We start from the raw sequence: 13,854 nt of genomic DNA, 5'->3' as shown, positions 1-13,854 counted from the left end.
ACAGGAGAACTTACCTCATGTACCTCTAGCAGCTAGGTGGGATAGTGCAGTCTGTTTCTCACACAAGCACCCTCTGCAGGCCAGCCTTCTGTGGCCATCAGTCCTAGCTTCAGCCCTTTAAATACAGGTTCTTTGTTTGGGTTCCCAATTCAGTCCTATCCCCATTCATAGGTTTTACAGTGCTTTATTTGTAGCCAGTATGGGAAACAGGCTCACCCACTACTCCAGGTTCCAACCCAGAGACATTAAACACAGTAGCCACATACCACTTAACTCAATTCTTTGTTGCACTGTCCCTAAACCTCTTCCAATGAGGCCCTTTTATCTCTATCCCTATCTCAGGTTCTTCTCTCTCTATAATTCCCACTAGGTAAATTCAGTCAGCAATAACACCTAACTAATTATCACACTCCTTTGGCCAGAGAAGAACACCCTTCTTTACTCCCCCCCAGTCCTAGCCTTCAGCTAATCTGCTAGCCCCTACAGCTCCTTTTATGGGAACCTGATGGGCTCTGATTGGCTCGTCCATGAGGCCTCTCTAGGCAGGCTTGGAGGAGTCAACTTTGCTGGTCCTTTCCTGGCGTGGGATGTAATAGGACTGTGGGACCTCCTGCAAGGAGCTGTAAAGGCCAGGTAGACCCTGTCACACAGCACCTATGGTCACAAGGTGCCATGCTGGATTTCTTGGTTTGCTCTGGAGAAGCCATGTATATTTCTCCTCTTAACTGTATTTGCTAGCTTTTGCTATCTGTTCCAACCTTAACCATGTTTAATGCAGTGTTAATGTATGATTCATAGACTTTTGACACCAGAAGGGAACATTAGATCATCTAGTCTGACATCCTATATAACAGGCAATATAATTTCATCCAGTTACTCCTGTAGTGAGCCCAATAATTCATATTTGATGAAAGTGTATCTTCCAGCAAGGCATCCAGTCTTGATCCAAAGACTTCAAGAGATGGAGAATCTACCACTTCTGCTGGTAGTTTGTTCTAGTGGTTAATCACTTCCACTATTAAAATTTTGTGCAAAAATTGTGACCACTGATTATAAAATCTATGTAAACCAGATTAGGAGAGACCAAAAATGCAGCCCTTTTATTGCTGTTCAATAATCTGTGAAATCAATTTGAGGGTCTCATTCCAATTTCTGTTTGACAAGTATCTATATCAGAAAAACACCCCAGTGCATACGGTGCTAACTGGCTTCCTTTGTAGGCAGTCTCAGCAGAAGAACGAAGAACTGAACAAATTTGCAAACTGAACTACACTCTCACCCCTATATCAAGATTAAAGTTGTGTGGGTAAATTTAAACTCCCTCTGCCAATGCACAATACCATAAGCTAAAATACAGGCTAAGTAAAGGACTTTAGTAACTTTCACCAGTTTGATGATTAGACAAAAGTCAAATGAAGATCACAGCCGTGGGTGAAAAGGAGGGGGCAGTTGGACTGTGAAAGCTGCCAGTCAAAGGTGGAGGCTGCACTGAAAAAAAAACCATTTCAACTATATACATGTATATTCATGTACATAAAAGAAGTATCCTAGAGATTTTTGAAACATTTAGCAGAAAGGCAGTTTTTTATAAAGGCCCCAGTTCTGCAAATGCTTCCCTTGAAATCAGTGGAACTGATTACACACTTAAAATTAAGCACGTGTGCAAGACTTTGAAGTCACATGGCTTCAAGCTAAGCACATGCATACATTTTTGCAGGATTGGGGCTACAGTGAAAGATATAATCCATTTCATTCCATGGTATTTGGTCAAATATTTCAGTTTTTTAAAAAGTTTTTCTGTTCTTACTCTATAAACCAGTAGCCCCACTGGTGGCACAGAATGAGAAATCCATTCATGTCCCATCAAGGGCTTTCCTGAGGGGCATGTGCAAAAATTTAACTTTGACCCCTTTTGGGTGGGCACATTCTGTGCCCCCCCCCATGCAAGAACTTGCTTTTCCCTCCCTTCCGCCCCCACCCTGGCTCCAGCAGGAGCTCACTCACCTCCCTGAAGGACTAGGGCCCAGAGAAGCTCGCACTCCCCACTATCTCAGCCCCAGGACTGGAGGAGTTCTGTGCCCTGATGATTATGGGGGGAGAGGGAGGGTATGCCACAGCTTGTCTCCCCTTGTGCATGCCCCTGCTGATTTCCATTACCATGATTCATAAAATTGTCCAAGAAAAAGAATATGTAGGAATTTCTGTTTGTGAGCAGAAGCAGTCAGCTTCAGAAGAGATACCCAAGAGAATCTTTCTCATGATTCAGTAGAAAATTTTCATTATAATCTAACAATCCATTCACTGTTTGTTGTATCATTTCAAAAATCACTGCCATGCTTCTGTAGTTTTACACAATTCCACAGCATATGTAATAAGATAGCATTTTCTGTATTACATAGCCCACAATTGTTTATCTCTGGCATAGGTTTTTGGTTCAAGGTTTGTTTGGTTGGCATTTTTGGCTTTTTGGAGTCCACTAAAGATAATTAATCATAAAATAATACTTTACTATAACATTTTCATTTATTGTTAGATTTTGTGTTAGTGCAAAAAAGAATTCTTCCAGTGATATGGAAGACCCTAGGTATGCTTTTATATGTCTCAAGTTGTATCTATTATGTCAATAATTGCATAATAAGCATGAATAATACATTTAGGCCCTGCTTATGCAAATTGATCCAGGGAGGTGAACCATGCACTTGCATTGAATCCCATTGAAGCCAAAGGGGCTCTGACTGTCTGTCAGGGTCTGCCCATGTGAAATGGTTATAGGATTGGGGCCTTATTTACATCAGTATGTTTAGCATAAAGTATTCTGTGCTTTTTCAGGAGGAAGGACAAGGGCAATGATGGGAGTGGTTGATGCTGTGAATGATGTTCTGGTTATGGTAGAAATGTTTTTTCAACTCATGAAGATTTTCAGTATTTTTTAAAGATAGTCAGACCTTGTATTTATTTAATCTCCTCTGGAGACATAAACTGTTTGACAGTGTCCCTTTATGCAAATCACTTAGCTAAATGTTATGTTGCTTAACTTTGCAAAAACAAATAACACTATCAAAGATAAAAATATAGGAACCAGATCATAATTCGTTTACAGCCAATTTACAATTACTTTGACAAGATACAACTTTTAAACAATGTACATAACAAAACAGTAAAACCTATTTTAGGGATTTCAGAGGGCTATAATATTAGAGTGCTAAGTTTCTGTAACAGATAGATCAAATGACTTTATAGTATTATTTTTCAGAGTTGAGATCATATACTATCCTATCATTAATTTCCAGAATTTTATTGAAGTCAACAGGATTACTCACATGCTTAATGCACTTGCATAAGTGCTTAGAACCTAAAATCTAAAGTTATGATAGCCCATAAATGGGGGAAATTATAGTGATACATGGTATAAAACATGTGCACCACTATTATCAGAAAAATGGGGACTACATCCCACCCACCTGCCCTGTAAACGAGATTTGTCTTTGTCCCAATTATATCCCTTGTCTCTCTGTGCATTAGCATGGAGGCTAGAAAACCTGACTCATCATTTTTTAATAATCCTCCCAACCTGAGACAACACACATACTCTCCAAACATTCCCAAGTCCCAACTTCCCCTAAAGCAAACATCTAATCTCATCCTGCCTGGCAGCACAGCAGTCTTGTTTCTACGTGTGCAAGCAACAGCCTTAAAGCAGGATGTTTTTCCAGAAAGCATTTTTTTCTCCAGATAATCTGATCTCTACACTTTTAGTATGAAGGCGGTAATAATGCGGTATCTCTCTCTTGATAAATAATTGATTAATGCACATTGGGGAGAAATGGATAATAATCCAAAGAAAATGGAGTTGATGCTAATGAACTGGGGAAGAATCTGATGTTTGTAGTCTCCTCAAAGAAGGGGTTTGTGTCTATTCTGCTCAAGAGATTTACAGTGGGCGTGTGGGGGCTTTTTTACCCTTGTTTGCTCCTGCAAACCAGGAAATTTGGAGGCCAAAAGCAATTTGTCTGGTTGCAGTCATGACCAGACTTCTGGGATTTGAAGCTTGCCATAGTACTCTATGACTTTTAAAAATTCTAGATTGGTTTACTGCAATGCGCTCTGTACCAGACAGGTTTCAGAGTAGCAGCCGTGTTAGTCTGTATTCACAAAAAGAAAAGGAGTACTTGTGGCACCTTAGAGACTAACAAATTTATTTGAGCATAAGCTTTCGTGAACTACAGCCACTCTGAAGCTCCAGCCAGGGCAGAACTACTTTGTGTCTGCTTGGTGGCAGAGCATATCACACTGCTTCTGCTGCACAATTGTGTTTGCTTCCTATTACATTTGGGGTACAGTTCAAAGTGATGACTCTTATCTGTTGACCTGCACTGAATAAGATTTGGGTCGTAGCTATGAGGAGCAACTCCTCTCTCCCTTCCCAATGACAGCGGTTGAGATCAGTGGACCTGCTTGACCTAAAAGACCCCTGATTGGAGTAAACAGCCGTGCACGACGCTAGGATTGGCTTCCTCCATGGGTCTGACAGCCTCAGAATTTGCTAGCTTTTCAGGCATGGTGCAAGGCTCAGATTCCCCCTCCCCGTTTCTGCACGAGGAAATGGTGGTTTGGTATCTGGGGTGTTTATGAGCACTATATTTTCCTGTTTTTTTCCCTTCCTCTTGGCCTTTCTCCTCCTCTCCTCTCCCCTGCCTTTCCCCTCCTCCTTTCAGCTCCCCCTCTCTCCGATCCTTCTTCCCTCTCTTTCGTATTCCAAGCTCTTCCTTGAGTCAGCCCACATCCCCGCAGCAGCCGCAGCCAAAGTTTAAAGGGGTGTGTGTGACTGACACCTAGTAAGCGTGGGCTCCTGTGCCTCATCTGCAAATCCTCGCGCCCGTCGCCCTCTATTGGCTGGAAGAAGCCACGCCCTCGTGCTGGGGCCCTGGCCTCAAGGCCGCCCGGAGACAGGAGCTTTCCCCACCCCCTTGTGCTGCGGCTCCGCCCTTTTCCCCGCCCCTGGCTTGAGGCTGCCCGGAGACGGGAGCCGGCGAGCGTTCTGGCAATTGGTCAGCGTCGTGCGAGCTTGTCGATTGGTCGCTAGCAGCGAGAGTGGGCGTGTCCGGAGCGCGGTGATTGGCGGAGGGCTGTGCGCGCGGGGCGGGGGGGGGGGCTGCCCGGGAGCGGTGGACTGGGAAGCTGCGGGAGGATGGGGATGGCCGGAGGAGCGGGTCAGTGAGCTGAGCGCCGCCAGCTCCTCCGACCCGGGCGCACCCGCTCCCCGACAGCATGAACCGGGGCAGCGCCGGCTCCCTCGGCAGCGCCGCCTCCGCCAGCGAGTACCGGGTCTGCAGCAACTGCCGGAAAGTGCTGAGACAGGTACCCGGGGCGCTGCTGGCGTGAGGGGCCCGGGGGCGGCGGTGGAGCCGTGGGGATGTGAGCGACTGTTGGGGATGTGGTGCGGGGGGCGGCCGGGCCGCTGGGGTGGGGACGGCTGGGGGTTCGAGGCCGGCTGTCGGGGGCGAGGCGGGATACTGGGACTCGGGGGACGGGACCCAGGCGGCGGCGCGAGCGGATGCTGGTGTGTTTGGGGGGGGGGGGGGAGCGGAGCGCAGGAGCCGCTGCCCCCTCCGCGCACGGGAGGCGGAGAGAGGGAAACAGCAGATCTGAGGGGAAAGAGCGGGGCAGCCCCTTTAGCGAGGCGAGGGGGCACGGGAGGCTCTGGGGGTGGCAGGTGGGTGAGTATGAGGGGAGTACGGGGCATTCTCCCGGGATGGGAGGGGGGGGTACCAGCCCCAGCATGGTAGAGAAGAGGGGATGGGCAGATCGTCCTTCCCACCCGACACTGGGCCTCTGGCGAAGGTCCCTCTTTTCTGCTTTCACTGATCTCGGCATCTGCTTCTGCCCGGTGTGAGGGATGTTCCCCGGCCCACTGATGTCCCTGTTACCCGGTGAACGCAACCTTCAGCCACATCTCCTATTCGTGAGGTTCTTAGTTTCTCGTGGTTCGCACTCCCCCACCCCCTGTAGTGCCTTTCCCTTGTTAGCGATTCCGCCTGGGACATAAAATGTATGTGGGGATTTGTATTGGGTATGGGTATGTATGTTTTTCAGCAAAAGTGTTTACTGGGATGGATCATCAGAAACACTGGGCTCAGGTTGATTCTCATAGAGAGGGGCTTAGCAAGTTTATTCACATATCCACTTAGTAAAAAAACGTGTATCACTACGATTTTTATGACAGGTTTCAGAGTAGCAGCCGTGTTAGTCTGTATTCGCAAAAAGAAAAGGAGTACTTGTGGCACCTTAGAGACTAACAAATTTATTAGAGCATAAGCTTTCGTGAGCTACAGCTCACTTCATCCGATGCATCCGATGAAGTGAGCTGTAGCTCACGAAAGCTTATGCTCTAATAAATTTGTTAGTCTCTAAGGTGCCACAAGTACTCCTTTTCTTTTTACGATTTTTATAAAACCTTATTTTCAGACTGCCTCTCTGAAATGTAAAGCTTTTGGGGGGGGAAATCAGCTGGTTATTAACAGGTCCCCTGACCAGAATGTCTTTTGCAAATATTCTAATCCTTTACTAACTCCTCTCAACAGCTGATTAATTGGGAACATTAGTTGAGGTGCTTTTTGTTTGTCCAGTGCAAATGAATTAAAATTGCTGAGCTGTGCAAATGCATCAGGACTGGAAGACTGAGAAAAATGCAGTATTTTTTTTTCCTCATCTATCTCTCTAAATACATTTTGCACCAGGGTTGTTCTTGTAAATATTAAGAAAGCATGTAAGTCAGCGAGCTCAAATATTTGCGCTCTTTGTCCAAAAACTGTTTTTCTTCCTCTGTGGGTCAGGCCAAGTGCCAATCAAAGTTGTTTTTCAAGCCTCTTTTTGCTGCAGTGGGCTGCTGGGTTTTTTTGTTTGTTTGTTTGTTTTTTGTAAAGGGGTTGGTTTTTGGAGAAGAGGTGTGTAGAGGGAGGGGGGAGCATATTTAAAATGCATGAGAGAGAGGGGTGTGTCTTAATCATGTTTATAGAATATTTTAAGGGAAACAAACTCTTATTTAATATGTGCAATTGGTATGTGCAGTTATTTTTTCCATAAACTCTTAGATCATATTACAGTTGATACTTGGTACTCAGCTCATTGTAGTGCAGCTTGTGAGAAATGTAATGGGTCAGAGAAGTGCCTATCATTGCAGTCTAATGTTAACTATTTCACTGCATGGCCAAACTTTAACGTGCTAATTAATTGTTTTGAGGAAAACAAACATTTACAGAAAAACTTCTGAGACATTAAAAGCCTGAAGCTCTCTCTGTGAGATTTGACATGTTTAAAGGATTGGCTTAACAGGTTAATTGGTGTCGAATTGGTCTATGGCAGGGGTTCTCAAACTGGGGGTCAGGACCCCTCAAGGGGGGTCACAACGTTATTACCCCAGGGATCACGAGCTATCAGCCTCTACCCCAAACCTTGCTTTGCATCCAGCACTTATAATGGTGTTCAATATATAAAAGTGTTTTTAATTTATAAGGGGGGTCGTACTGAGAGGTTTGCTATCTGAAGGGGGTCACCAGTACAAAAGTTTGAGGATCGCTCGTCTATGTAAAGAGTGGGGAGGGGAACTTGCTTTGTTCTTGTCAAATAAACAGTTTTAGATGACTAATAAACTGGTGTTTGGCAATCCTAGTATTTCTAAAATTGAATTGATCTGAAATTTCTTAAAGCCATAGTCTCAAACTAGTGAGTAGGTTTTTTGTTTTATACCTTTTTAATACTAGCAACTGTGGCTATAATATACTTTCTGCTAGCCTGTAACATGCATTACTTTCCTAGTAATGATTGTGAATGATTATTTATTTACCAACATATCCTCTGATGAAATGTTGCTATTCAAGTAAATTATGGAGAATAATGGTGGCATGCTTAGGTATCAGAGTGCTGGGCACTGCATAGGAACCTAGTTGGTTAAGTGGATGTGAGCAGCTCTCTTTGCCGGCCTGCCTTATGAATTCCCTGCTGGTGGACTGTGCTACTCTTGCTGGAGGATTCATAATTCCAGTTCAGTTATTGAAATTAAATTATGAGCAAGTGACTTGAGAGGGATATTTTGTGATTGAATTGATTGTGATGTTATGGCCTCTAGCCTTCAGGCTAACCAACAAACATAGCAATACAAAAACAATGAGGAGTTTGGTGGCAGTTTTTTACCCACAGAAGCTTATGACCAAATAAATCTGTTAGTTTTTCAGGTGCCACCGGGCTCCTTGTTGTTTTTGTGGGTACAGACTAATACGGCTACCCTTTTGATACTTGATAGTAATATAAACCTTGTCTCATTTGCTCTGTAAGCATTTAATATGTTTGTTATAATAAAGTCAGTGTAAACTTTAACCTTTTGCACGACATTAGCTAATTTACAAATAGAAAATACAAAATTCTTCTCAAGTGTAAATGAGATGCAAACTTTGATCTGGATCTCAATGTATATGCTAAAATGCCCTGAAGATTGTTGTTGCTTCACCTTGTTTTATGACAATATTCTTTTAAAGCTAACATGACAATGCATTGGAAAAATAACTGCTCATAAAACATTCTTAATCAGTTCCTACTCTCGTCTATTTGAGTCTATATTTTAAACTGCTAAAGTATAGTCTCTTAGCAACAATTATTGGTGGATGGGGTGATATGGCAGTGAGGGAAAACAAGCCTCTCAGCTTACAATGAAATTCAGAACAGACAAACTAAATGCAAATTTGTTTGGGTGAATTGGGGTATCTTATACTGAAAGATGTAAATGGAGAAAAACTAGATTTAGAGTGCATAGTCTGTTTATTTTGGATTAATCAAAGTTATGCCTTTTTAAAGATGTTTTCCATCTCTGGAAAAAAAACAACGCTTTTTTCAATATGGGAGAGCCCATTGTACAAAGGTTAGCATGAATAAATAAATAAAAATGCAGTCTTCCTATAAGAAAAGGAGTACTTGTAGCACCTTAGAGACTAACAAATTTATTTGAGCATAAGCTTTCGTGAGCTACAGCTCATTTCATCGGATGCAGGGATCTGGCAAGCTAGTTCTGTCGCTGCTGGCTAAAGGTGAGGTAATACCACTTGAGTAGCAGAGGTGGGTGGAAATGCTGATATTTGCTTTGTAGAATTCAGGAGGATTTTCAGGAATGTCATCCAGCAAAGTTAAGGAAATGCCACAGTAGTACAGCCAGTTGGATATGACTGTGTTTCAGAGTAGGCTGAACCAGGCTGGGAAGTGGGAAGCACCTGCCAGACCACACACAGCCTTGTGTATTGTCAAAGGATTGTACAGTGTGATTTTTTTTTAAAGGAACCTAATAGTCAAATTACTAGTGACATGAATCGATCTCTTCATTTTACAATGTTACACTTAATTTTTAAAGACTTCAGATGAACTTGTATACTTCCTATATGTGCACCACTCTTCCTAGTGGTCATGATGTGTCACTTCTCTGTTTTGAGCTGTATCACAGCTCTTTAATTTTATGGTCTCTTAAAATTAGTCACCTGCTGAAATCTCTGATGTGATCTTTTTTTAAGGAGCTCTCAGAATGAATTAGCACACTTCGACATGAAAATATAAGTTTTGTGATATTTAGTGTTTGTCTTAGAACCCAGCCCCTGAAGTCTTTTTAGTATGTGAGAGTTTTAGCTTTCATTTAAAAAAGAAAACTCTAGCACACATGGTTGCAAAGAAAAGATTGGAAATGTGAACCCTAAAGGCTCAAAAACTAGAAGGCAAATTTAATAGAATGCCAAACTTATAACTTCTTTTAAAAAAAAATCTCATGAGGCATAATGTTTGAACACCCGGAGTTGGCAATATTTCCACCTGCCATACTTTCTTATCCTGTAGTATATGCCTGGCTTGCTGACATAATGTTTCTGGTTTTAGGCAAAAAGCATTTTATTACTTCAAATTTCTTAGTGTTTTTTAGGAAACGTTTACAAAATTGTACACAGCAAGCGGCAACTCCTTTCCTCTAATAACTGCAGTGAAAAGACAAAAATGGTCTTTGATGCTGTTCTGACTGTTTGCACAGCTCAGCATCTTTCCATACTGCAATCCATTTGGATAATTGTACTCTTTTTCCTTGTTTAATTATTGGCTTTCGCGGTAACAGAGTGCTATTGTTCTCAGCTCATGTACGCCGATATTGAGCATTCCTGTGTTCTTCAACTTATTCCAAAAAAGTGGAGTAAAAACATGGGTGAACTGGCCATTGAGGGATGCTAGCCTCTGGCCCCTCTCCTTCTGTCTGAGAACCTGCCTCTCCTTCCATCCGTTCCCACCGGAGCCCAAAGCATCCCCACCATGCCTGTCAGACCCCCAGCTCTGGGCTGCCCGAGCGCCACCATCCCCAGAGCACCATGCGGTACGTGGATGGGGCCATTCCAGCCTGTTTGGGGAGGCTCAGCCTCTCCCAGCCTGTGATACCCATGAGTAAACATATTTTTTTTATGTTTTTCTAATCTCAATTATTGGAAGTCAGAAAATGAACCGTTAAATTCTCATTGGGGGTCTGAGAAGAAATTATCCTCTACTGAAATGTCATAGTCTTGCAATAAAAAGAACATGTTGTCCTCTGGGGCAAAATTCAGCTACAGCAGACAATTCAGAGGGAGTGAGAGAGCTACTAATGTAAGGAGAGTTTGGCTGCAGGGAGAGTTCAGTGGCCTGGGGAGTAGTATAATCTAGCTACAAGAAGGGCTAGAAAAGAAACGTAACAAACATACTCTAAATTTAGGTCAATAACACCCTCTCCCCACAAAAACAAACAAACAACTCAAACCCCCTCCCCCCCCCAAAAAAAACTTGCAAGAGTAAAAATAATGCAGGCAGAAGTCCAGCAGCAAAGTGTGGGTATCCAGTTTATTGCATTGAATGCAGCATGAACCTTGCTGACAGGTATTGTATGTGTGCATTTGATACAAGCAGCTCATAGCCCTCCGATTCAGTACAGGCTAGAATGGCTGAGTTGGTGGAGGTAAGGGGGACAAAAATCTACATTGAGGAGACTTTCAGGGTTGCAGTAGTACACCCCAGTCAGACAGTTTGTGTTGGGAGGATGAAAGTATCGGGGATAGAGAAAATCAACAGTTCCATAGTTGTGAACCTCCTTTCAGGTGATGTCATGGTATCCTCGCTCTACAGATACCACTCCTAGGGAGGGAGCCGCAGTTACTATCAGGAGCAAATAACTCAAGGGATATGATTATTAGAAATATCAATAGTTGGGTTTGTGATAGCCAATGGAACCACATAGTTAGTTGCCTACTGGGTGTGAAGGTTGCAGATCTCATGAGATGTCTCGATAGACTTATATGCAGTGCTGGGGAGGAGCCAGTGGCTATGGTATATGTAGATACCAATAATACAAGGAAAGGTAGGGGAAAGGACCTGAAGGCCAAATTTAGGCTGCTAGGTAAGAGTAGAGAGTAAAGTCCAGGACCTCCATGCAAGCAGTCTCTAAAATGCTTTCAGTTCCATGCACCGGGCCAGAAAGACAGGCTGAACTGAAGGGTTTTTATACATGGATGAGACAGTGGTATAGAGAAGAGGGTTTTTGGTTTATTAGGAACTGGGGAAGATTTTGGGAAGGGAGGAGCCTAAACAGGAAGGATGGATTCCACCTAAAACCAAAATGGAGCTAGACTGCCAGCATGTAAAATTAAAAGGTTATAGAGAATTCTTTTAAACTAAGGGCAGGGGGATAGCTGTCAGGTGTGGAGGGGCACACAGTTGATGTGGAGACATCCCTTAGGGATGGATTTATTAAAGTGGTAGGAAAGAAGTTGGCAAAGTATAGATAGGAGCTAGTGAGGAATAGTCAAACATAAGAATCCCATTCAAATCTAACACATGAAGACAATCAACTGAATATTGACAAAGTATATGTGCTAATATACAACTGCTGAAGTCTAAATAAGTAAGATGGGTGAATTAGAGTACCTGGCATTAAATGAGGATATTGATATAATAGGCATCACTGAAACTTGGTGGAATGCAAATAATCAGTAGGACATGGTAATAGTGCCACATCCCCATCAGCATGAACCATTTGTGAAAGAGCATAGTCAAACATAAAAATCTGAAATGAATCAAACTATACTATAGACTCTCTGGGTAGAAATTACATGCTTGAATAATAAGAGTATAGCAGTAGGAATATACTGCCACAATCCTGATCAGGTGATTGGCAGTGATTGTGAAATGCTTAGGGATATTGGAGAAAAAACAAACAGAAAACCCAATAGTAATGGAGGATTTCAGCTATCTGCATCTTGAGTGGGTATATGTCACCTCAGGAAGGGATGCAGAGATAAAATTTCTAGACACCACAAATGACTACTGCTTGGAGTAGCTGGTCCTGGAACCCACAAGGGGATTCTTAACTTAGTTTTAAATGGACCATAGGATCTGGCCGAAGAGGTGAATATAGCTGAACTTCTTGGTAATAATGACCATAATGTGGGGGAGGGGGAAATGTCAAAAGAACCCACCTCAGTAGCATTTAACTTAAAAAATGGGAGCTACCCAAAAATGAGGAAGCTAGTTAAACGGAAATTAAAAGTTTCAGTCACAAGGGTAAAATACCTGCAAACTTCGTGATGGCTATTTAAAAACACCATTATAGAGGCTCAAATTAAATGTATATCCTAAAAACAATGGCAAGAGGACCAAAACAACTCTATCGGGTCTAAACAGCAGAATAAAAGAGGTGGTTAGAGGCTCCTTTTAGAACTTGGAAGTCAAATCCTAGTGAGGGAAATAGAAACAATAGAGCATAAACTCTGGCTAGTCACATGAAAAGTAAAATAAGGCAAGCCAAGAGAGAATTTGAAGAACAACTAGCACACAAACAGCAAAAAATGTGAGTACATTAGAAGCATGCCCAACAGTCAGTGGGGCCACTGGATGATTGAGGTGCTAAATGATCACTCAAGGAAGGCAAGGCTGTTGCAGAGAACATAAATGAATTTAGCTTCTATACCAGGTGACTGAAAGGTAGTTATTATAATATCAGTTTTTAAAATGCTCCAGAGATGATCCTGGCACTTATAGGCCAATAAGCCTAATTTCAGTACCAGGCAAATTGTTGGAAATTGTAGTAAAGAACAGAATTCTAAGACACATAGGTGAACATGATGTGTTGGGAAAAGTCAATATGGCTTTTATAAAGGGAAATCATGCCTCACCAGTCTATATTAGAATTGTTTGAGAGTGTCAACAAACATGTCAATAAGAGTGATCCAGTGGATATAGTGTACTTGGACTTTCAGAAAGCCTTTCACAATGTCCCTCACAAAGGCTGTTAAGCAACGTAAGGAGTCACGGGAGAAGAGGAAAGGTCCTCTTATGGATCAGTAACTGGTCAGTATCAGGGAAAGGTAGAAAACAAAGGATAGGAACAAGTGGCAGGTTTTCATAATGGAGAGAGGTAAATAATGTTGTCCTCCAAGGATCTGCACAGGGACCTATGATGTTCAGTGTATTCATAAATGATCTGGAACAGTGAGGTGGCAAAATTTGCAGGCAGTACAAAATTACTCAAGATAAGTCCTAAGCTGACTGTGAAGATTTACGATGGGATCTTACAAAACTGGGTGACTGGGCACCAGAATGGTATGTGAAATTCAGTGTAGATAAATGCAAAGTAATGAACTTTGGAAAACCTAATCCCAACTATACATACAAAATGATGGGGTCTAAATTAGCTATTACAACTCAAAGAGATTTCAGAATCATTGTGGATAGTTCTCTGAAAACACAGTTCTGGTTACCCCATCTCAGAAAACATCTTAGAACTGGAAAAAGGATAGAGAAGGGCAATAAAAATGA

The 13,854-nt window shown here is 42.6% G+C and overlaps 1 protein-coding gene across 1 annotated transcript in view; it reads left to right on the top strand.

The window, feature by feature from the left end:
• The first annotated feature begins 4,962 nt into the window (after positions 1–4,962).
• SESN3 (sestrin 3) overlaps positions 4,963–13,854 on the top strand; it is a 68,538-nt gene continuing 59,646 nt past the window's right edge. Inside the window, exon 1 of the mRNA XM_038400938.2 lies at positions 4,963–5,358. Within this exon, the coding sequence (XP_038256866.1) occupies positions 5,269–5,358 (90 nt within the window). The 5' untranslated portion in view covers positions 4,963–5,268. The remainder of the gene's footprint in view (positions 5,359–13,854) is intronic.

Source organism: Dermochelys coriacea, chromosome 1 (assembly GCF_009764565.3).
Source record: "Dermochelys coriacea isolate rDerCor1 chromosome 1, rDerCor1.pri.v4, whole genome shotgun sequence".
In the NCBI taxonomy this organism is placed as follows: Eukaryota; Metazoa; Chordata; order Testudines; family Dermochelyidae; genus Dermochelys; species Dermochelys coriacea.
Note: the sequence above shows the minus strand (reverse complement) of the source record. Positions and strands in the feature narration are given on the sequence as shown.